This window comes from Podarcis tiliguerta, assembly GCF_965153285.1.
Source record: "Podarcis tiliguerta genome assembly, chromosome: 7".
Lineage (NCBI taxonomy): Eukaryota > Metazoa > Chordata > Lepidosauria > Squamata > Lacertidae > Podarcis > Podarcis tiliguerta.
In genome coordinates, this window is record NC_139540.1 from 53,074,608 (window position 1) to 53,098,810 (window position 24,203).

Genomic DNA, 24,203 nt, shown 5'->3' on the forward strand with positions numbered 1-24,203 from the left:
CATATCTTCTAGAAACATCCTCTTGTGAAATTATAATTTTCATGCAAGCGGACTGGAGGGGTCATCCTTGCACCTGGCCTTCGGTTTGGCACAATACACACACACATTATCAAAAACGAACCCCATCGGTCCTTCACCAACCGACTAAGCAAACTCGCCCTTCCCTTGCGAATAAATTATTGTTTCCACCGGCTGCGCATCTCGGTGGTACTTATATCTAAATTTTGAGCAATCTGTTCCACAATCCGCGTGTGCCGCGGGCGAGGCTTCCCTTTCTGAGTCCCTCCCATGCCTGAGACCCGCTGCGCCAGCCCCTTGACGCAGCTCTAGCAACAGGTCGGCATATTCCCCGGCTCCTAACCGGAAGGCTCACGACTCCCAAGACCTTACGGCCGGGAAGCACCGACGCGAGTCCTTTAAAGGCTGGGCCAGCGGGCTTCTGGGGCTCCTCGCCGCCCGCTTCGCTTCCCTTCTGGCCTTCTCTCCTTCCTGCTTCGCGGCCAATGATTCCGAACCGAGCCGCGCGGACGGGCGCTGATTGGCCTTCGCGCGGTTCCAAAGGGGCGGGCCCCCGAGAGGATTTTAAGATCCGAGCTCTCTGCCTTTTGCTCGCTCTTCCATCGCTGCTGGACGGCAACTGCGGAAGGTACACGTGGGAACGCGGCGCAGGGTGAGTAGCGGCTCCGTCCCGGCACAGCTGATTCAAGGGGGAGAGGGAGAAGAGAGGGGAAGGGGGCTGCAGATCCGGGGTGCCGAGTTGGCAAACTTTGCCGGGATCCGCTTCCCTTCCCCGCCGCCGCCTCCCGCTTCTCATCGTGGGCAGATGGCGAGGAGGAGCCGCAGGGGATTTGCGCCTGTCGCCTCATCCCTTGGTCCCCTCCCATCCCCGGCGGGCCTCCCTCCGCTCCCCCCGCCACCCTCCAGCGATGGCTGCGGCGCTGATCCTGTCCAGGGGCTGCAGGGCACTTCTCCGCCCCGGCTGCCGCGCGAGGAGGTGGAGACCCGCCCCGATTCGCAGGGTGAGTGGGCTCCATCCAGGCGGTGCTGCCTCCAGCAGGGCGGTGTTGCGGCTGCGGGACGGGACGTTCCTCTTTGGGGAGCGGAATGGGCCTAATTCGGCCTTGGTGGGTCTCCGCCCTGCTTCCTTGGGAGCTGCGTGTCAAAGGGCGAAGGGTGGGGCCTTTGCTTTCTCAGGGGCTTGAAGGTGTCCTGCAAATGAGGTTGCACGATGTGCTCAGGGCCGGCCCACCCATGAGGTGAGGCGAGGTGACTGCCTCAGGTGGCAGGATTCACAGGGTAGCAGTAGCTGCTGTATATCTTTATCCGCCCCTCCTCCCATGTACCTAACTTCGATACTCCTTCCCAGGCAGGGAGGTGAGGGGTCCTCATGTGGTGGTTGACCTCAGGTGACAAAATGTATTGGGCCAGCCTTGGTTACATTGGCCCTCAAAGGATCTCATCCCCACTGCTGCCTCCTGCTGCTGTGTCTCTTTAAGGCAAATGGCATGTGGGGCCTCCAAACTGCAGGTTTCTGTGGGTTGTGCCACTGAGGAAGGAGAACAAGTGCCTCTTGAAAGTGACAGGCCAGTGCAGGATGCGCCCTAAAGTGGAATGAACCTGCGCAACAAACTGAGCAAGGCAGGCTTCTTAAAATTGTAAGCATCTCAGCTGAACTGTGGGAGAAAGATAAAAGTAGCTTTGTTGAATGCAGGAGCACATATCTCTTGTCATTGCTGACAACTGTGGTCTGTTTTAGGAATGGGCCTTCCATAGCCTCTGCATTTCCACGCTGTAGCAATGGCACTGTGGCAACTTCTTGTACCCTTTCCTTCTTTCTGCCAGTTTCAGTTCCAGTTCCCTTTCGCTTCTTCCTTGTGCAGTGTATCTTCACTGACTGTTTTGCACGCATGCACACAACAGCTTTATAGCACGATGCGGTACTATTTGGATTACTGGATTTTTGTGTGACAAGACTGACCTCTGTTCTGGGACTGAAAACAATTTTTTGGGCTGAGTATGTGCTCAAAGGCACATTCCTTCCTTAATTCTAAGAATGCTGCCCCCTCCAACTTTGCACCTTACTGAAATTGGCAAAACTGAGGCATCTGTGACAAAAAAGAATCCCACAAACTAGAAGACTCTATTTGAACTAAAGAACCTAGTTCAGTGTGTCCTCATGCCCACAAGCCATAAAAACTGTTTTAAATTAATGTTAGTCCAGACTGTAGGCGTGAGTGATATGGCCAAAGATTTGTAAATACTTCTGTGCTAAATGTCTTTAAAAATATTTAAAGGTAGTTATCAAGCAACAATCAATTAAAAACACCTAAAAAGAAAAATAACCAGAGAGTTAAAAAAATTAGTTTTGCTGAGCTGTCACACCCTCAGTAAAAAAATAAAAATAAATCACATCAACATCTGCCTTATATTGAATTAGACCAATGGTTCATCTATTGTCTGTACTGACTGACAGTTGCTCTCCAGAGTTTCAGACAGCATATTGAACCTGATACTGTACCACTTACCTCCCTGCTTGTACAAAAGCTTCTGCAAAAAGTACTTCTTTGGAAAGCCCATTCCAAATCCAGATATCAGAGCAGGAAGCCCCTGGAAGAAGGGCCTAGAAATCTGCCACATTGGGTAGTACATTCAGATATTGCAGCTGAGAGTGGAGTGGAATTGCTTCGCCCAGGGAAAGTGATTTGACAGCCTCCCCATGGTGGTGTACTTTGACTCAAATCTGGATGAAGCCCGCTAAAGTAGACAGCATGAATATTTGATTCTATATTTACTGCTAAATGACACTCTACCTACAGCACTGCTGTAAAACTGCTGGCTGCAGAAATTGTTCTTGAAATTGTTCTATTAGGACTTGGTGTATGTGGGTGGGAATACTAAGGAATGAAGTAAACAGTAACTCCCATTGTTAAATTGACACTCCAGAGTGGATCAGTTGTGTGATAACAGAAGACCAATTGAAACATTAACCTCTGCGAAAACCTGTTTGCCAAGCATGAAAATTCTTCCAAGGCCGGCACAAACCAAATTTAAAAGTTCAGGTGCTCAGCCACTTTCTTTTGGTGCTGATTAGTTTTGGCATGTTCCTAAAGATGGCACAAAAATGTGCACGGCCACTTTCCTTTGCTTATATTGCAAAATGTTGATTGTGAATGACAGGGCTGGGTGATATATTGTCCAAAACTTGTCTGAAGTCCATATCATCATATCAGTTTCATAATTTTTGGCCTGGCAATATATCATGAATCGTGTGTGTGCACGCCCTATGCAAAAATCACAATGTGGGAAAAACCATGAATCCAGCCAGTGCTTCTCCTAATTCCTGCAGTCCCTGTTAACTCTGCTGGCTCACCTCTCCCCCTGGCTCCTGCAGAACGAGCTAGTTGAGTGCTCATGAACACACCTTGATTTTTAAACTTGCTGTTGAGCCTCTGCTACGAGATCACTCTTGTATGTAAATGGTTCTCTCAGCAGTCCCTGCCGATGATTTGCTCACCACAAGTACTGTGCAGTCTGTCAAGCAAAGTGGAACAAGATATACACAGCTCATCTTAAATTGATGCTTGTCACAAGAGTGACCTCCCCTGAAACTGCAGAGTTTTAAGTAGAGAGCTGACACTGCTTTTCTTAGTGTGCTTACTTCCATCATGTGATCTGCAGAATGATTCATGGTGAGCTGCCTCCTTTATCAAGTCCTCATGACTTCCCTGAAACTGCAGTGAGGCAGTTTAGAGGCAGACATTCATGTGTAAAGTATAAAGGCACCCTCTTGTCAGCTAATACTGCAAACTTTTGGAAAGCTCTGGAGTCTAAATATCCTTTCTCCCCTTTCTTCTTTTTTCAATTTGCCTTTTAGATTTTTCAGCCGCACTATTCAGATCAGAAAATGTCATCTGTCCTTGAGCCCCTCTTTGAGTATGTTGATAAACACCAGGACCTGTATGTTGAGGTAAGTGGCCTCTTCTGTGGACATTTTAAATCCAGTCTTGGCTTCCTCAGGCTGCAGAGCCTATACCTTACATCTTGATTTTGCTGCCACCATTAGGAGCATCACTTAGGGGACATCCTGCTGGCAGAGGAGAAAACTTTTGCTGCTGTGCTACAAACAGTGCAGTGAATCCACTGGGGACAAGTTGGGAGATCCTCTAGAAATGGGGGTTGGGGGAGGAATCCATTAAAACCATCACCTACCCCATTCTCCTTCTGCTGGATCAAAAGTTGTCCCTGGACTGAAAGATGCTTTTTATTCACAGAAGGCTTAAGTTTGGATTCAAACCTGTATGCATATGTTGAGCTGCAAAATTCCTTCTCTAAATAACAGGCTTGTGAAGCAAGTGTTGCAGAGCAGTTGCTGGCTAGTCTTAGATGACAGCCGAAAAGTTGATTTGGCTGTCCTAAAAACCACATGCTGAGTGGGAGGACTGTATCCTTGGTGGCTTGGGAAGTTTTCATTTGCAGAGCCACCCATCTCTAAATGCTTCCTGTTCCATAATTTTCTTAAACCACAAAGCTGGTGCAGACATACTATTCCAGTCTCAGTTAAGAAACCCAAGAGTATCGCATGCTTCTCTCACTCTGTCTCCGCACCTACCACACCTTAACAATGGTTAAGGTTTCCATCAGCGCATTGATAGTACTAGCCAAGGAATAAAGAACATTAAGCCTGCATTAGCCATAAGACTCATGGGCCACAATGAAACCTCTATAGTTGCTGTTTCCTTTGCGGAGAACACCACATACAGATGAGGTTGGAGGTTGGAGGACAATATAATTCATAACTTATTTCCATGAAGATTTTCAAAATTCTTTACTACTTAGATTGAGGAGAGTGTACATGTTCTGCATCTGGACAGTATTGGTTCAGACTGCAAGAGTGTGTGTGTGTTTGTGTTTGTGTGTGTGCTTTTGTGTGGAGGAGCATTCATTCATATGATTCTTTAGCAGCAATCTGAACTGGTATAGCTTAGACACAGGTTTGCTGCCTCATTTAGAGGCCCTTGGATGGTTTGTGAAATGAATGGAAGACTGGGAAATGGTAACAGCGTTTTGCAGTTGTGTCCACACACGCACATATATTGTGAGTAGCACTATCACTTGGCTGGAGGAACTGAAACTAGTTATGCCTTGGGTGTAGCCTCTGAGCACAATTTAAGTGCTGACTAGCAAGTTGTTTGTTGACAGAAGCTCCAACAGCCCTTGTAAACGGCCACTTTCATGGGGCCATTTGTCACCATGACAGTCAACCATACTGAATAGAAATAGCCTGTGTGTAGTCATAGGAAACATGGGAAGCTGCCTTTATATCGACTCAGGCCTTGGGTCTATCTGGCTAACTGATATTGTCTACACTAACTTGCAGTAGCTCACCAAGATTTCAAACAGGGGTCTTTCCCACTTCTATTTGGAGACACTGAGGACTGAACTTATGATCCTTAGTGTGCAAATCAGGTGGTCTGCTACAGTGCTGTGGCTCTGAAGTGGGCTTTACTTGCTCCCGCATTGTGCTTTGAACTAGGCAAATGCAAAGAGGGGTGCTGGAGTGTGCCCATAACCAAATGTGATAGATTTCAACTTTAAAATCAGAAGGTGTACTAAATGGTAAAAAGCTTGGGAGCCACTGGGTAAGAACAGAGTGAAAACACTATTTAACACATGACATTGTTCAAAAAAACCTGGCTTTTTCCACTCTGGGTTGCACTCCACCTCCCTAGATTGGCTGGGTGGGGGTGTCTCTGGTTATCTCCAGTAATGGGGCAACGGGGCATGTGTGTGTGCTTGCACGCGCACACACACACACGGTTGGAAAATGGAGAGGAGCATTAGTGTTTCGTCTTCCAAAACACCCACCTTTGCAGCTTGCCTCCTCTAAAATCCTAGCCAAGCAAAATAAAAGCCTCAGATGTTTTATTATCTTTCTCATCTCCGGTCCTGCTTCTTTCCTGAACTACTTACCTATAGCGGCTGGCCCAATGGGTGGCTATCCAGAGTGTGTCAGCATGGCCGGAAAAGAGGGGAGAAATCAAACGAATGATGGAAGTTGCTGCCAAGGACATTGAGCGGCTGGGTGGCACAACGGAGTTGAAGGATATCGGAAAACAGAAGGTAGGTAGATTTAGCCAAGGTAGTGCTTTCAATTGGATACAGCACCCTGGGTTAGGGGTGTTTCCTATGTCCTGTTATTGCCTGTGGACAATTGCTGTACTTGTCTGGTCCTGGGGGGAGAGGGGGCGGCTTAGAAGCAAATAGCAGCACCCAGCTGCCGGAACTGTGCTACATGTGCTAAGTTTACTGCCTGCAGATCTCCATTTGTGCACTTGCTTCACATCTTATAAAGATTGCTGCTTTCGCCGTCGTCTTTCTAAGACCTTGGGAACCAGCATGGCTTGGCTGTTGATGGGGGACAAATTTCTGTACGATCTGGAGCGAGTCTTGGGGGTTGCTGCTTGAACCATGAGCCTTGCTTGCTCTTCAAAGCCTTGTCTTCAAAGCAAGCTGTATCATGCTCAGCCTGTTCTATTTATTTATGTGGGTGATTTTGTTTTTACCTTCAAGGGCAGGCTTGGTCTTTGTTTTCTGGTAGCTCTGCCTTTGTCTCAGGCTGTGTATCAGTGGTTGAAAACCATTGCCATGTAATAAGAATAACTCTAGTTTTGCATTAGAGCCACTTGGATAAGTAACATTTTTTCAATCCAGTGGCTGTTTTGAGAGGACCACATCAAGGGAGGGAAGAGTTATCTTCCCTGCCTGCTGCAACCCTGATAATGATCACACATCCCTTCTGATGCTATCTCCACTTTTTAAATACCCGTGTTAAATGCAAAGATGTGTTAGAGCCACAAGCTAGATGTGATATTTAAGTCTCCAAACTTAGTTTTGCCAACAGCAGCCTGTTCTTTTTCTGCTTAGGAAAACTTGCAGCTCTCCATTCTGTCACTTGTCTCTACAGCAAAAGGAGTTTGCTGTAGACCGGATGTAGGGAACCTTTAACTCTGCAGATGTTGCTGAATGTCCCATCATCCCCAGCCATTGGCCATGCTTGCCAGGGACTGATAGTTTAGCAACAGCATACAAATTTAATAAATAATAACATATCAAATATCATCTGATGGGTGAAAGGTTCCCCACTCCTGCTGTAGAATGTCATCATGACATTCAATGTCATGTGAATCAAGTCAAACAAGCACTAGCAGGAAACTTGGAAAAGGAAAACCACCATATTTCATGACTCATCTGGTTTTAATATGTAGAAATTAGATTCTGCTCTCTGTGTAACTCCCAGATGAGCTATGATTAACTATGTTATAGGAACTTGTTTAATGTATTGAATGGTACCTTTTGAATTTGCATTCTTTCCCCCCTGCTTGCACAATGTAGCAGTGCGTTCCTTGCAGAAACTTAAAATTATTAATAAATATTTCCTGCAAACTTAAACAGTGTACTCAATAGTATTCATTTCAGAGTTGCGCATATTTTCTGATTGCGGACCACCACATGCGTTGCATTTTCCGCTGCATTATAGAAGAGAAGGCACTTCTTAAAACCCTAATGTACCTTGTTTTTCAAAAGCGTAATGCAATGTTATCACATGAAAATGCATTGGCTGGGTGTTTTTACATTGCATACTTGCATCCTTGGTATCTTAAGAAAGTATGGCAGCTGCCACAGGAGTTTAGGCAGCCAAGGGGAGCAGCAGCAGCAGCGGGAAATGCAGGGAAGGGGAAACAGGTCAGGGCTGCTAAGGAACAGCAGATCATATGTGGCCCACAGTACCTTAAAGAAGGGATGGGGAGCCTGTGGTCCTCTGAATTCTGTTGAACTACAACTCCCATCAGCCCCAGGCAGTGTGGGCATGGATGGTGGGGTTTATAGTCCAGCTGCATCTTCATGACCACATGTTCCTCCCTCCCTCTTTGGAAACCTGCAATAATAATACAGAAATGTGCTTTTGAGAACATTGGCTTATACATCTTGCAATGGAATTCATGGTACCTCAAATGATAATAAGAATAAAGGCCCTTAGATGCATTTTGCCATTTACAGTTTGCATCTCTAATTCTAGCTGCCTGACGGTTCAGAGATTCCTCTGCCTCCAATCATTCTGGGCACACTTGGCTCAGATCCTCGCAAGAAGACAGTTTGCATCTACGGACACCTGGATGTACAACCTGCAGCACTAGACGATGGCTGGGACAGCGAACCTTTCACCTTGGTGGAAAGAGACGGTAAGGCATGCAAACACCTGGCTTGCCTCTCTATGAATTTTTACCTGCAAAGATAAAATGCCTGTCAAGCTAGACATTACTCTAAAAAAAGAGTAGCAGGAATTCCAACCACAGTTAAATGCAGATAATGGTGAAAAATACAATAATGGTGCAATGGACCTGCTCTCCACCCACCCACCCATCCAAAGAAAAACCCCAGTAAAGACTGAGAATGCTCAGTAGCCAGGAAATATTCAATTTTGTTCGTTATAGTAATAAGTAGGCTTGTGATTGTTGATTTAAAGGCTAATGACTAAGCAAATTCCAGCCTTCACAAACTGACACTATGGTAACAATAGCTTCCTTGCAGCTCTCCATCCAAGTGACCATTTCCTTGTACGGGACACTTCCCTGGTGGTACAAATGTGTCACTTGGTCTGGCCCAATTCTTATTTTGGGGTTCCCTTGTTGATTTGTGGCAGCTGTTGCCATTGCGCAGAGATAACATTTTGCCCCAGAGAATGATGATGCAGCTTGAAGTGGAGCATTTCCCAATGATGAAAATGCATGATTTGGACTATTACTATTCACATTTTTTGGTGTAGGGTCAAATAAACTTAGGTTGTTCACACAGCTCTTTATTGAATAAGGAACTGGGAATCTGAAACTTCAGAATCATAAAAAAAATGTATAAGACTATGATAACTAAGGACTCCAGATATTTTCCAACTACTGAGGGTTTAGATCTTGCCCTCAGTAGTACCAATTTGCTACTAATTTTGGTCCTGGCTCATGTACTAGAAATAATTTCCTGCTCCAATCTGCTTTTGTTTTGCTGGAGATGTTTATTATTATTATTCATAATAATAAATAATTTTATTACTTTATAATGGTATGCTGTTTTGGAAGGAACTGCATGGCCTGTGAATGGTTTTAATTAAGAGTATTGTCACTCCTTCTGCCTAGGAAAGCTGTATGGCCGAGGGTCGACAGATGATAAAGGCCCAGTGCTTGCCTGGCTGAATGCCCTGGAGGCTTATCAACAAACTAAACAGGTATGGTTTGAATCCTCTTTCAGCTTGCTTCTGCTAGTAAAAGATTAAATTTTTGACCTTCACTGTTTTAAACTACTGCAGTTATCAGTAAAGATAACGATTAAATCTGCTGGATACAGAATTAGTCCAAGAGCCATGGTTTGTTATCTGCTGAATGGCAAGTTTTTTGACTCTCTGGAAGTATTTGCTTGGCTCCCCCCCCCCCCCCAGCTTGTTCTGCTCTCCAAGGCTGCAACAAGGCAACACTAGGCAGGCTATGTTTTAGGTTTGCTCCTTTTACCCCGTTCTTAGTCATCATCGTTGTCATTACCTATCTAGTTCTGAAAATTTCCTAGGCACTATACAAAGATGAAAAAATGAGAGTGACCCTTCTTCTCAGGTTTACAAGTATTGGAAGGGAAGATGGAAATCAAACAGGTATGAATACCCAAGACTTTTAGTTGCATCATGGCTGAGTGGACTGGCCATGGAGGAAGAGCCAAACAACAATTGGTCTCAGTGAAGATGGTGGAAGGGGTTGTGCTGCCTCTCCCCCCTGCTTAGCTGCAGCCAGGTGGAATGACTGCAATTGCCACATAGCACTAGATTGCTGAAGTTCAGCACCAGGAGCTGCTCTGGTCCCAAGCCTGAGCTCCTGCTCAATGTTCTGTTCTATAGAATTGTAGGGTTGGAAGGGTCCCCGAGGGCTAGCTAGTCCAACCCACCGTAATGGAGCAATCTTTTGCCCAATGTGGGGCTCAAACCCACAACCCTGAGATTAAGAGTCTCGTGCTCTACCAACTGAGCTTTTGCCAACCTGCTGCCCTCCCGATGGGTTTGGAGCGCTATTGCCATCAGCCCCAGCCACCAAGTTGGTGAATGCTATTGTACTGGATAAGTGAGAAGAGCGAGTTAGGGTTGGCAGTGGGGAGTGACTCCCACAGCACATGTCCCCTGAAATACACAAGCACTGCCCATTCTGTTAGTTGTTTAAGGCTGGAGGAAGGTGAGGCTGTTCTAGTCCTGAGTAATTTGCCACTAGGGGCATTTGCTATTCATAACAGAAGAGCGGTAATTTACGGGCTGATTTGCTCAAGGACTGGTACAGACATTATGTCCTCTAATCCAGGGGTGGGGAAACCTGTTTCAGCCAGAGGAATGCATAACCTTCTGGGGGCTCCATGCTGCCATGTGGAGCAGAGATAAAAGTGAGTGAAGCAACCGATTTTATCTTTATACAATGGCCTAATTTCTACACCCCCCACCCCTCTGTATCCTCCATCAGGCAAGCAAGCAGCATTATCAGAATTCAAGGACACATTCTAGGCAGGCAAAAACTCTCAAGGCCAGTGAGGAGTGTGGCTAGGGAAGAGATATGGCCTAAAGCAGGGATCGACAAACCACGGACCCTGGGCTAGATCAGGCCCACCTGGGTCCTAAATCCGGCCCATGCCATGAAGCCAGAACCCACCATGAAGCCAAGACTCCCAGCGATGGCAATGGGAGGAAGAAGCCGAGCAGTGGCAGCTCTACCAATCAAATACCGCACCTGGTTTACCTCAGTGCTGCACAGGGACGTCTCTGCCAATCAAACGCTGCACTTGGTTTACCTCAGAGGCGTTTGATTGGCAGAGACGTCCCCACGCAGCGCTGAGGTAAACCAGGTGAGGTTTGATTGGCAGAGCTGCCACTGCTCGGCCTCTTCCTCCTGCCGCCGCCCTGGTGCTCCTGTGGGCCAGTGACCGGAGCGGACGAGCTCACTCTGCCTACCCCCGCTTCACAAGAAGCAGTGGTGGTGGCAGCAGCAGCCCCTGGGAAGGTAAGTGCAGTGCCTTCTTTCTCTAGACGCGGAGGAAGCCTGTGTCGGTCACCCCCGCCAGCCCTTACGCGAATGAGGCAGGCAGCAAACCGAGAAGGCGGCTAGGGCTGGGGGTTAGGCAGGGAGGAGGACTACTTGCCCCCCTCGCAGTGTGCATAGGAATTCGTTGTTTTAGAGTCTGGCCCTCCACAAGGTCTGAGGGACAGTGGACTGGCCCCCTGCGGAAAACGTTTGCTGACCCCTGGCCTAAAGTGTATCCAGAGGACCAGATAGAGAGGCACAGAGGGCTGCATCTGGCAAAGGTTCCCCACTCCTATCCTAATCCACAGGTTTGGAACCACCCAAATCAGTCAAGGGCCGCTTTGATGTGGGCTAATATAAGACGGCCACATCAGTACATCAAGCAACAAAAAATGTTGCAAACAAAACTTTTGTCTTGATGGAAATAGTAATGTTCACCCCAATCTGGATCAGAACCATAGCAGAGGGGCTAAAGGGTTCAAGTCCTCCTTATCACCCATCCTGTACCAAACCTGCCATCTACTCTGAATAAGTTCACAGAGTTTCCAAGGTGTGGTGTCTGGCCCTTACATGATTTGCAGTTCTCATTTCCAGTTGTTAAACAATAGCAACAACCTCCACCCCACACATCCCAAATTATGCTGCTACAAGTTTGGAGGGAAGGGAAACCAGGAATGGAGTTTTGTGTGAAGGGACTGTAAGCTTAATTCTGGTACTGAAAACAGATTCCTGGACTCTGATGTACTTGTGGATGACCTATCCTATCTGCCTTTCTTTCTGAGCCACTATTTTGCACTTTGTTCCAGCTGCTGGATCTTGGGGTACTAGGAAAAAATAAATGGAAGTACCTCAAGTTTGTGAAATGCTCTTCCCCAGGAGGCTTGCCTGGTGAAAAGTTTTCTCTTCAACCAGGTGTTTGACTGATTAAAACCTGCTGCAAGCATAAATTGTGAAAAACACTGTGCACACCCTTTTCAGCTCATTCTGTTCCATTTTCTCTACACAGGAAATTCCGGTTAATGTCAAGTTCTGCCTAGAAGGTATGGAGGAGTCTGGCTCTGAAGGCCTTGATGATTTGATTTTTGCACAGAAAGATGCCTTCTTCAAAGGTGTAGACTATGTTTGCATCTCTGACAACTACTGGCTGGGCAAGAAGAAGCCCTGTATCACCTATGGCCTGAGGGGCATCTGCTATTACTTCATAGAGGTAAAGATTAAAAGAACAAATATTCCTATTAAAGAAGACAAGTATACTTTATGAGTTGTATTCAACTTAGTTTTACTCAGAACAGACCAGTTGAAATTCCAGGACCTAACTTAATTATGCTCATTAATTTCAACAGATCTACTCGTGAGAAAAACATACTTGGACTAAGATACTAATTTTAATTGTTGAAGAGTCGACATCTGTGTGGTTGACTTGTTTGAACAGAAGTATGCAGAACACCAAATCTTGGTAGTTTTAGAAAATGCGATAGCACTTGGCTTATGAATATTATTTATATACAATTATAAGTGTGCATCTGTAACACAGTAATACAGTGGTGCCCCGCAAGACGAATGCCTTGCAAGACGGAAAACCCGCTAGACGAAAGGGTTTTCCGTTTTGGAGGTGCTTCGCAAAACGAATTTGCTATGGGCTTGCTTCGCAAGACGAAAATGTCTTGCGATTCCTGGGGTTTTTTTCCCCTCCCCCCCCCTTTTTCCCAAGCTCCTAACCCGCTTAACAGCTGTTAGCTAAGCCGCTTGACAGCTGATGGCTAAGCCGCCTAACAGCTGATCTAAGCCGCTTATCAGCTGATCTAAGCCGCTAATAGCCTTTTAGCAGCTAATCCGCTAATCCCTTAAGCCTTTAATAGCCGCTAATGGGCTTGCTTCGCAAGACGAAAAAAACCGCAAGACGAAGAGACTGGCGGAACGGATTCTTTTCGTCTTGCGAGGCACCACTGTAATGGCATTCTAGTGTCTATCAAACATTATACGTGGAATTCAATGTCACACTTTGACAAACATAGCATCTGTACAAGCATTTCAGCTTGTCAGATGGAATGATCCTCTGTCTCCTCCCCCATGTACTGTTCTTGGGGTTCTCCTGATGCTCCCCCCCCCTCACCCCGCCACTTTCCATGGGAAGAGGGGGGGGAAGCCCGAGTGAACTTTTTGGATGCAATTAACAGTCATTATTCAAAGGCTGTTGTACAGGCTGAACAAACCAGGTAGACCCTTGCAAAAGCTACTTGTTGGGCAAAAACGTGGACCTGGTAACCATCACTGTAGGTCCAACTTTGAAAGGCATGCCAGCCACCTACCATTAATGTGCCTCAAGAGCAGATAAACTGGATAAAAGGACAAATGTATTTCTATTTGTTCTAAATTTGTTTTCTGTTGCATGCAAAAAGAGAAATGAAAAAGAAAATCCTTGAGCAGAAATGTGGCTTATTCCTGTCACCACAAAAGTGCTTTTAGCGGCTTGGTTCCTTGGGACGATTCTTTAAGCTTTGCATAAATATAGAACCAACAGTGAAATATTTTAGTCGATTTCAATTTTAAGCATAAGCAGAATACTGAAAATGAGTAGGTTTTTTTAAAAAAGATTATCTGAAACAAAAGTTCCAAACAGCCTAACTCTTACCTGGACCCAATGGTATAATAAGCTGGTGGCTACCAGGTAATTCTGAAAGATGGAAATAATGACGTGCATGTGATTGTTAATGGATTGTGTTTGAGGTTTGTTTATTTCTGACATACAGGTGGAATGCAGTGACAAAGACCTTCACTCTGGAGTTTATGGTGGCTCAGTGCATGAGGCTATGACGGACCTCATTGCTTTGATGGGTAAGTAGCTCATACCTCCTAGTTCGGCTCTTAGAAAGGGGAATCTTCTAGCAACTGCAGAAGAAATAGCAATGTGCTTGCAGTTCAAAGGCCTTCTCACTGGAGGTAAAATAAAAGCAACACCCCCACCCCTGCCAAGTTAGGGTTTATGATAATAGCAAGGTTAACAATTGATGGACTAGCCAGAGTGTTAATGAGGGCAAAGATCCGTTTGTGGGGCAAAGGTATACGTAAATAATCTGAGTGTAAATGTTATCTACAAGGCACAATCACAAGTTTCTTCTCACCTTTTTGAATACTGCTTTAGTTTATGCTGAAGCATGCAGTTGAGTGTGGACTCTGGTTGCTACTCAAATCTTGCACAAGGCAGACAGCATTTAATAAGAAATCTGGTTTGTATGTGTTAAAATGGTTAGGTGGGTGGACAGATAACCTAATTTATATTGTAAACCACCCTGTGATCTTTAGGTGAAGGGCGGTATAGAAGTAATAGTAGTAGTTGTTGTTGTTATGGCTTGACAAGACTTTTCCCCCTCCTGTAGGTTCCTGCCAATAAGTTGTGGCCCTTCTCTCTGTGCCCCCACCCCCAATCTGACATCTGAAGGGCAGCCATGAGACAGCCCAATTTGTTGTTCAATTGAGCTCCAGGCTAAGACTTTTTCTGTTCTCTCAAGTCTCATAAGATCGTGTGACATGGTAAATGGAATGGAAAGATAAATAAATAAATGGAAGTTGCTGATACATTCTCTCTCCCCCTCCTGCCCTCCCTGAGTGGTAAGAGTGTTGGACTGGAAGCAACTTTGGGGCAGCAGATCAGATGTGAGCCGGCTCATTTTACAGCACAATCTCATACTGCTGAGATGACCACATTCCCTGTCTAGAGTTCTTAATCCAAGTGGGTTGAGTGATTCAGTTGGATTGAATAGGCAAGCATTTTGCTTCCGTACCAAAGGATGTGTTGGCTCATAGTGAATCTTTGCTGCCTCTGGCTGTATGCGAAAATAGTTGTGAACTGCTTCTGTTTGAAACCATCCTTCAACTGCACCGCTGCAGCTTGTGATTGTTGCTGGTGCATCAAACAATGGTTGTGGTATGCAGTCACATGAACAGTTCAGTTCCTTGGCGCCTATCCACTCATCCATCACTTTGGCCACATGAACTGGTCTCTCATCTTTACTTGAAGGAAGGCCTGGGAATAATGATTTGGCTGACGGTTGTTGCAAATTTTCCTTGGTTCAATAAATAGAGTTTGCTGCTTTTGCAGTGGATGAACAAGGGCAATCTCTGAAATCAGTCTTCACTCAGGAGATCTTATGCAAGTAGGGAGGGCCTTTGGACATCACCAGCAGTAATAAAATCTAAACTCCTAGAAATTAATTACTAGAAATAGGTGGCTGGCTAACATCACTCAAGACATCTGTAAGAATTGACTGTCCATAAGTCATGAGCAAGCAGCTATAGCAGAAGACTTGGGGCTTGTTTTCTGTTTGTGTTTCTGACTTTTGCACTGGGAAAGATGAATCCACATTGCAGTTATCATATTTATGCTCTAATTCAAGCTTAAAGGTGAATTAGAACTTTTAAAAATTCCTTAAAATAAAGGGAAATATTTGAGGCCTTTCATTGTTTTATGCAAAACGAATGACTGCTTCAATCTCTGAATTTATCAGCCAAGTGAGTCAGCAGAAATGTCCTAAAAATCGGAGGTGGGAGCACAGCGGAGTGCTCAGATGACTATCGCCACGGTGTTCAGTCTGGGCTTGACCAAAACAACCACTCTGTGAATTGGCTGTAAGGAAGATAGCTTAGCTGGCGGTGCTGAAAGCCAACGAAAATATCAGCACTGAAGACTTCTCAGTTTATTTATTTGATTTAAAGTTGCTGAGGATGTTAAAACCACTTGGAAAACAGGATGCTGGCTGTGCTCCCTCTGTCACAGGGATTGAGGAATTTGTGGCTCTCTGGAAGGTGTTGGGACTTCAGCTTCCGTCAGCCTGAGCCATCATGGCCGACAGTCAGAGATGATGGGATTTGTAGTCCATCAATATCTGGATGGATCATGTTTCCCATCTTAGTCCTATCAGCCCTCGGTGATCAGGTGCCTATAGTTCTTTCCATGTACTCTCTAGGCTGCTATTCAATTTATAGCTATGTGACATGGAAGCAAGAGGTTTATGAATATCCGCAAGCAATATTTGAAGATTTTCTCTGGCTGCCTTTGGTATTTTATGTCTTCTTTGTTGCAGGCTGCTTGGTAGATAAGAAAGGGAAGATTCTCATCCCTGGCATAAATGATGCAGTGGCTCCCCTCACTGACGAAGAGTGTAAACTTTATGACCAAATTGACTTTGATATGGAGGAATATGCAAAAGATGTAGGAGCCACACGACTGCTGCATGCAACAAAGGTGTGATGGGTCTCTTCATCTTTGGGATCCAGTTCCTCTAGCAATGAAGAATCAGTGTTGTTACATATTTTTCCCCATAACACTTCCCTGCCCTAGCAATATAAGATTTTAGGGATGGCCTGAAGACAACCATCCATGCTATAGTGACCTCCTAACTGGACTACTACTGCAACCTTTTCTGTGGTGCCTTCTCCCCATCTGTCAACTCACTCCCTCTGGGAGGAATTTGTCCCCTTCATTGAAGGTCTTTAAAATTGTGGTGGGGAAACTTTTTGGCCTGGGGGGCCAGATCACCATCTGTGCCCACTCCCTCAGGCCAACTCTACAATTCTATAGTTCTATATATGCCATTTAGTGGACAGTAGTTGCCATGTAAAAAATAGAAGGTACATAATGACTATCATTTTAGATTAGCATAGAAAGGTGGAAGAGTGTGTAAGCTTCCAAACGCAATGGTTTACACATTCTTCTTCTATTCAGTAATCTTCTTCTATTGGCCCAGTAAGTTGATAGTTTTTTTCGACTTAATTCTGGCTCTAGACTGAATACTCACAACTGTTTCCAGAATCCTATCATCTCTCTTCTTCAATTCCCTTTCTAGAAAGATATATTAATGCACAGGTGGCGATACCCATCCTTGTCTCTGCATGGAATAGAAGGCGCTTTCTCTGGATCGGGAGCTAAAACTGTGATTCCGCGGAAAGTGATTGGCAAATTTTCAATCAGACTGGTGCCAGACATGACTCCAGAAGTTGTGACTGAGCAGGTATGTTTGTTTGTTTGTTTGTTTGTGTGTGTGTGTGTGTGTGTGTGTGTGTGGTAATCCAGGTCTAGGGCCAGCCTGAGATGAATCTCACTATGGGTGGTACTCATCCAGGTTTAACTCAAGAGTAGACCCATTGAAATTAATGCACATAGTCAGTTAGGCCCATAAATTTCTGTAGGACTACTCTTGAGTAAAATTAGTCGTCTTAAATAGAAGACGATGGGATGGAAAGCAGAAAGAACAGGATGAAATTCAAAGACTATTTAGCTAAATATGTTAAGATAACTTAATTGGAAAAGTTTGCAAATATCAGATAGGCTTAGGATTTAAATATGTAATGTTAGAGAATAACATGTTTAAAGTTAAAATGAAAAGAAAGAAAGATGTTAAGTGATTAAGTTAATTTTATGAGAAAATTGGTTTTGGAAAACTGTTACAATGATATACACTGAAATTCAGCCAGGGGGATTTGAGGAAGTCACTTAACCATGTTACTATGATTGGATTAAGTACAATTAAGATGTATGTATGTTTGCTTGTTTGAAAATTTTGGAAAACCAATAAAAAAAAATTGGGGAAAAAAGGAAAGCAGAAAGAACAGGTTGCATCCAGTGACGTTCTACTTTGAGTCGACCCCTTGAAATGAATGGATGACAGCTAGTCGTGCCCACTTATTTCAAGGGGTCTTCTCTGAATATAATTAACATTTGATGCATCTCTGCTGTGGGGAGGGGGAGGGAAGCAGAAACATGTACCTCTGTATAGGAGAAAAAGTAAACATGGGTCCCCTGAGTTTAGTGTCCCTCCTCGCTTTATACTCAATTTTATATTTGTCCATCTTCTCCAGGACTGTCTGTTCTGACTGGCAGTAATGGACCTTAGATGGACACAGTGTATTGTCTTCATGCTAAAAAGGCCTTCATTTTCACAGAGCTCCAGTATTTATAAGCTGCAGCTCTCAAACATCTTGGTGGTAATGGTGTTGAAATTAATTGTGCTGTTTATTCCTTGATATGGAAAATACTAATTATGCACATTAGACAAACAGTTATTAATTGGAGCACTATTCTAGCAGCAAGAGCAGCTGTTAAATTTATAATTGGACAGATGCAGAGGTCCTTTTCTGTGACAGGGAAAGACACTCCCTCATGGGTTAAGTGGTTTTTGTAGGTTTGGAGTTTTTTATTTAAAAAAATCTTCCTTCACATCCATCAGCCCCATCCACAAATTTATTCAGGTGAATCACTTGTTTTCTGTGTAGCTAGGCATATTGTGGATTTTATGCTAGGATAGTGTGAGACAGATGCATAATTGGGATATAAAATATTTGTTCCTACGCAATTCCTGTTTTGTCCCTGCTCTGAAAGTGGGTGAACTGCATAAAGGTGATGCTTAGCATTTCAGATGTAGTTTCAAAACTTGCTTTCCTGACTGCAGGTGAATTCATGCATAAAGAACTGAGCACCAATGGAATTGCTCCACTCTTCTTAGAAGTCTTAAGGTTTATTCTTTTTTATTAAAGGTCAAAGATTACTTGTCCAAAAAGTTTGCTGAACTGCACAGCCCCAACAAATTCAAAGTGTACTTGGGCCATGGTGGAAAGCCTTGGGTTTCAGATTTCAACCATCCCCACTACATGGCTGGAAGAAGAGCTATGAAAACAGGTGAGATATTGAAATCTTAATCAAAATGGCCCCAGTAAGAAAGAGACCTATCCCATTGGAATGTAGCAGAGAGATTAAAATGGGTTTCTTGTGTTATGAAAAGCAACCTTTTATCAGTTTTGTAATGCCCTGCTTAGCTGTAATGCTGTTGTGATTAATTATTGCTTTGTCCCAGGGGCAAGCATTATTCTCTTGGTGCTTGTACACATTCATAGAAAAGTACTTGAGGGATATTAATCAGAAGAGAGAGAATTTGACTGACAGGTGATTTCTTAAGCTGGGATCCCATCATTCATGCTAGCTTGCAAGTGATGCAACCTGCAGTCCAACAACATCTGGATGGCATTTTGTTGACTACCCGTTTGTTAAGTTTTCACTTAAAGATGAAAAATTGTCAGTGTTGTGCACTGTGTTTTCTCTCCCCTGCTAGTCTTTGGCGTAGAGCCAGATTTGACCAGAGAAGGAGGAAGCATTCCTGTCACCCTGACCTTCCAAGAAGCAACAGGCAAGAATGTAATGCTGCTTCCCGTTGGCTCTGCAGACGATGGAGCCCATTCTCAGAATGAGAAACTCAACAGGTAAGGCATATTGTGCATAAGAGAGGCAGCTACTTATGTTTCTATAGGTGCACCTGTCTAGACCTAAGAGAGGTAACTCAGGACAGTAAGTACCTGTGGTCCTCTAGGTTGACACAAATACATACTGTATTTCTGTGCCCTGCATTTTTTGCAGTGGTGTTGGTGAATTTTCATTGCATCCATTAATCCTAGATTTCTTCTTCCTAGGTACAACTATATTCAAGGTGTCAAGCTCTTGGGTGCATACCTTCATGAAGTTTCCCAGCTGAAGGACTGAATCTATATTTCCTTCAACCTAAGTTGCTTTGGGACCTGAAAGTTACTTCCTTGCAACTTTTAAAAAAGTGCACTATTTTCGTCTCCTCTTCTCCTGCCAGACTAATTCACACTGAGATGCCTGGTGAAATATTTTTGACTCCATATCGAGCACTTTATAGCGGCAGATCAACAAACGACAAAAATAGTGTGCTCAGTTTTAAGTACAACCACAGGACTATAAGGCCCTAACCTACTTATGTACTGTTTCAAACGGAAGATAAAGGGTGGGGGAGAAAGGAAGTCTATTATTTTTCCGTAATCTGATGTGTCAAAGTAGCAGCAAATGACCAGTAATGCTTCACCCAACTCTCTCACTTCTACATCCTCCTATAATCATTATTTTCTCTTTAAATTTATCACATTAAATTTTACCAAACCAGAATTTGAGGGCAGCTCCCAGTTTTTTTTTTACAAGGCAAAACCCCTTGTGTTTTCTGTTTTGAAAACTTTTCATGATGACTTTATTTCTTTTTCTAATGATCTGGCGGGGGGCAGGGACTTCAGTGGGTGGCAAATGAGCAAATGGTTGTCCATCCCCTCCCCACTGTGATACTCCTGGCTGTGAGGCTGTGTCTCGTCAGACACTGGTGCCTGTTAGGAATCTCTGCAGTCCTTGAAGACATCATATATTCTGAGCTATTAATAACAACGAACTGGTAGTTTTTCTAAAGCATTATTTGTACTCCATGTGGAAAGCTGCTAAATAAAAAAATAGCTCTGGCGCTACTAATTCTGTGGTAGCCTTGTTAAAAGGGAGAAAGCTTTAGGTGATCAGTGCATCAGAAAGGCAAGACTGCACATATCTTCATGGGTGTGTGCATATATTTGTGATGAGAGAGGAGTTTCGTGTGAATGTCATAAGCCATGGTTTATCATGATTGGAACAGGCTACAATGAACTTTTTGACCATGCACTCCTTCCTTTTCCAACATGGATCTGAGGCAGAGATTAGCTGCTTTTTCTTTTCGATGAACTGCAGCTTAGTATTATGCCAAAACAATAAACTGTAGTTAACTTTAACAGTAATCTGTGGAAACATGCTAGCTTCACGGCCCATGGTTTAAAGCTGGCTTGTTTCAGCTGTTTGAAGGTAATGTGGGATACAGCCCACTGGTGTAGTAGGTAAGGAAGCAAAAATAAGTATGTTCTTACATAAAAAGATCCTTTTGTCAAAATGCTAAGTGAATATTTGTTTCTTGAAGACTGTGGAAGGTAAGAGAACAAGGCGAATTTTATTACTCTGCTTCCTAAATGCAACAAAACTAAAGAATCCCTTTAAATAATATACTAGCTCTAAAGTCACTAATCCCCAGATCAGGAACTTGATTTGCCCCACTTCCAAACAAATTCTTCTGCACCCTCCAAGACCCTACCTATTGTTGGCAGCAGTGGCAAAAAGAAAGGAAGATGATGTGGATATAGCCCTGACCTGGGCAGAGCTCAGGGGATGCGAATGGACCTTTCCTTGCACAGATCAGCTGAATGTGTGTGTGTGTGTGTGTGATGGCTGCACACATTTTTGGCCACACATTCAGGTGACATGCATTCCCTGCAGCCATAAAGGCCCCAAAGTTGATCCAAACGTGTGGGTTAATCATATGCATTGATACTGTTGGATCTGGGCTATTGATGCATATGCCCGAGTCATCTGAACATCCAACAACTTCAAGAACTGTTTAGTGGTTTCCACCCGCGGAGGGACGCGGATGGCGCTGTGGTTGAAAGCCTCAGCGCCTAGGGCTTGCCGATCGAAAGGTCGGCGGTTCGAATCCCCGCGGCGGGGTGCGCTCCCGTTGTTTGGTCCCAGCGCCTGCCAACCTAGCAGTTCGAAAGCACTCCCGGGTGCAAGTAGATAAATAGGGACCGCTTACTAGCGGGAAGGTAAAACGGCGTTTCCGTGTGCGGCTCTGGCGAGCCAGAGCAGCGATGTCACGCTGGCCACGTGACCCGGAAGTGTCTCCAGACAGCGCTGGCCCCCGGCCTCTTTGAGTGAGATGGGCGCACAACCCTAGAGTCTGTCAAGACTGGCCCGTACGGGCAGGGGTACCTTTACCTTTACCCACTTAACTATTGAACAAGGCACTTAAGTATTTTAACTATTATACGTATACGAGCACATGCTGGGGGCATCTCAGGTATGTGTTGGATGAATATTTGACTCTGGGAGTGTTTATATGTTACTCTGGCTGAGAGCATATAAGGGCCCTTTAGTATAAGAGTAGATGTGCAAAAAAATTAGCCTTGCTTATTTGTGACTTGTCATCCCAGCTCTTCAGTCATAAGTCTCCCAGCGTGGCTTACAGTTTATTAACGAAAATCAGAAATAATTGAACAGCAGCTGCGTAATTTCACAGTAAGACACAGAATTTCAGCGATCAACGGAGATAAAAACCATGAAAAAGCCTGAGTGGCTTAACAAGGGTTTCACTTTGTGCTAGAAAGGCATCAAGGTCTGTCTCATGCAAGTGTTCCTAGTGGGAAGAGCATTCCACATTTGTGGTACCACAAAATAGAAGGCATGTTCTTGGCCATTACCCACCTCACTTCAGGGAGGGAAGGGGGTCCCCCCAAAGCCCTCCACTGAACATCTTGGGCCAACTCATGTGGAGAAAGACAGCCCTCCAGGCATCCGATTTCTAAGCTGTATAGGGATTTAAAGATGAGAAGCAATATCTTGAGTTGTATACTGGTAGGTGCTGCAGTTGTTTAAGACAAGCAAGAGGTATTCCGTTCAAGCAGCCCTAAGGCTGAATTCGTAATCATACCATATTTTGGGCCGCCTGCGAGAGCTGACCTGTGCACAAGCAGCCAAGAATGTTACCGGAGCATATCCATAATTGAATTAGCTCTACTTCGGCAGGGTTGTATTTTAGCTGGTGCTCTAACCAAAGTTAGTGTAATATGTCTCAAGCTGCTGAACTGACTGGTTGCCAAAGGCACTGTTGAAGTGAATCTGACGTGCTCTCCAAATGTTGCTGGACTACAAATCCCATCATCCTTGACCTCTGGCCATGTTTGCTGGCTTTGATGGAAGCTGGAGTATAACAACATAGGGGAAGCCACAAGTTCCCCTATTCAAGCTTCATATTCAGGAACTGCATGTGCAAAGTGCAGTAGCAGTGTGTGAATGGGCAGAGTGGCATGGATAAGTCAATGGGGAGTCTCTGGACCCCTAGATCTTGGACCCCAACCCCTCATCCTTGGTGCCTACTCACACAATCCCCAGGGCTTTCTTTCCATCTCAGGTGGACACCATTGTCGTAAGAGAACAAAGGAGGCATTTACAGTGTGTTCCAGCACCTCTTTTTCTAGAAAAATAGCGCTGACAATCCCTACTTTGGCAAATGGCAGTGTTGTCATCAGAGAGCACTCCTACCCCTGTTGTACCTTGCCGGCTGCTACTGGCAAGGTGCAATGTCCATGTGGCTTCAATTATGGCTTCTAAATACATGGCACACATTGGGGCACCAAGCTTCTGCGGGTCTTATCTACTCTAAAGTAAATCTAGTTCAGTTCAATATGACTTACTCCAAAGTAAGCGTGTTTGCAATTGCGGCCTAACCAAGGCTGTCCTTTTATGGGGGATGTATGAGTGGAAATGTTTGCTGCCTATCAAGAAAAAATGCTGTATCTGCTCCACAGTTACTTTCAATCTATGAGCTGAATACATTCGATTAAAATGTAATGAATTTGTGATTTAATGCTTATGGTTTTTTGTTCGTTTTTTAAAAAAAAGTGGTGGTGGTTTTTCAGCAGAGGCCAGGGATTCTTTAGTTGTGATTCCTGCCTTGCAGGGGGTTGGCCCAGATGACTCTTGGGATCGTGTCCAGCTCCACAGTTTTGTGACAGGAATTGTTGACTAAAACACTTGCTCATTAATAAAATTATTCTAAACCATTTGTCAACCAACATATAAAATGTACCGTATATTGAGAGAGATTAATGAGAGAGATTCTCAGCAGCTAGCCTGATTGTGCTATTATGTATTACCATGTTGACCTGTGAACCTTGGAATACTAAGGTGAGTTTGCTTCAGTATTGGTTTCAGTGATCTTTCTGCTGTGAATTTTTGTTGCAAAAGCTGCTTAAAGTGTTTGTCAGAGGCATATGATGCTGGTGCATTAGGGCTGTCTATTTGATCTGTTGTTGTTTTTCCTGGAGACCGCTCTTCATTCCCATAATCTTCTATCCTCAAAGACTGAAACGTAAGAACAATGGGAAATTGTTTCTTATAATTGTTAACGTTGCTTTATATCAATTTTTGAATGCACTTCAAGTGTCCATGTCCCAATAAGGCTTCCGTATCAAAATTATGGCCAAGTCAAAGAAAACACTCAACTTTGGGGAGGCTAAATGGGTCCTCACCCCTCTTGCAGGTGTATTTACACAGAACAAACAAGAGATGGCCTTAAAAACAGACAGGGGTTGGAGAACAGGAACGAGAGACGCAATGTTTTAGGAACATTTATTTTGAAGCTTGAACATAGAATGTTGGCCCCTTTCCTTATAAAACAAGGGAGTGTGTCCAGTTGCCTTTGTTGA

The 24,203-nt window shown here is 44.4% G+C and overlaps 1 protein-coding gene across 2 annotated transcripts; it reads left to right on the plus strand.

The window, feature by feature from the left end:
* Positions 1–376: 376 nt before the first annotated feature.
* Positions 377–20,391, plus strand: CNDP2 (carnosine dipeptidase 2). Of its 2 annotated transcripts, none has more exons than XM_083449822.1 (12): positions 377–670; positions 3,875–3,967; positions 5,977–6,120; positions 8,078–8,240; positions 9,186–9,274; positions 12,100–12,300; positions 13,844–13,928; positions 16,175–16,335; positions 16,937–17,101; positions 18,624–18,765; positions 19,196–19,343; positions 19,551–20,391. In XM_083449822.1, the coding sequence occupies exons 2-12, from the start codon at positions 3,905–3,907 to the stop codon at positions 19,618–19,620; spliced, it is 1,431 nt and encodes a 476-aa protein (XP_083305948.1). In that variant the 5' UTR covers positions 377–670; positions 3,875–3,904; the 3' UTR covers positions 19,621–20,391. The 2 variants fall into 2 exon arrangements, with proteins under 2 accessions (XP_083305948.1, XP_083305947.1); XM_083449821.1 differs by having other exon boundaries at positions 597–1,019.
* Positions 20,392–24,203: the final 3,812 nt, after the last annotated feature.

What these genes read in the sequence shown, in the direction of transcription:
- CNDP2 (XM_083449821.1), top strand. Translation starts at nt 927, where the DNA reads ATGGCTGCGGCGCTGATCCTGTCCAGGGGCTGCAGGGCACTTCTCCGC. An exon ending in ACCAGGACCTGTATGTTGAG is followed by an intron (nt 3,968 to 5,976) that starts GTAAGTGGCCTC and finishes ACTTACCTATAG; the next exon opens with CGGCTGGCCCAATGGGTGGC. An exon ending in AAGAAGAGCTATGAAAACAG is followed by an intron (nt 18,766 to 19,195) that starts GTGAGATATTGA and finishes CTCCCCTGCTAG; the next exon opens with TCTTTGGCGTAGAGCCAGAT.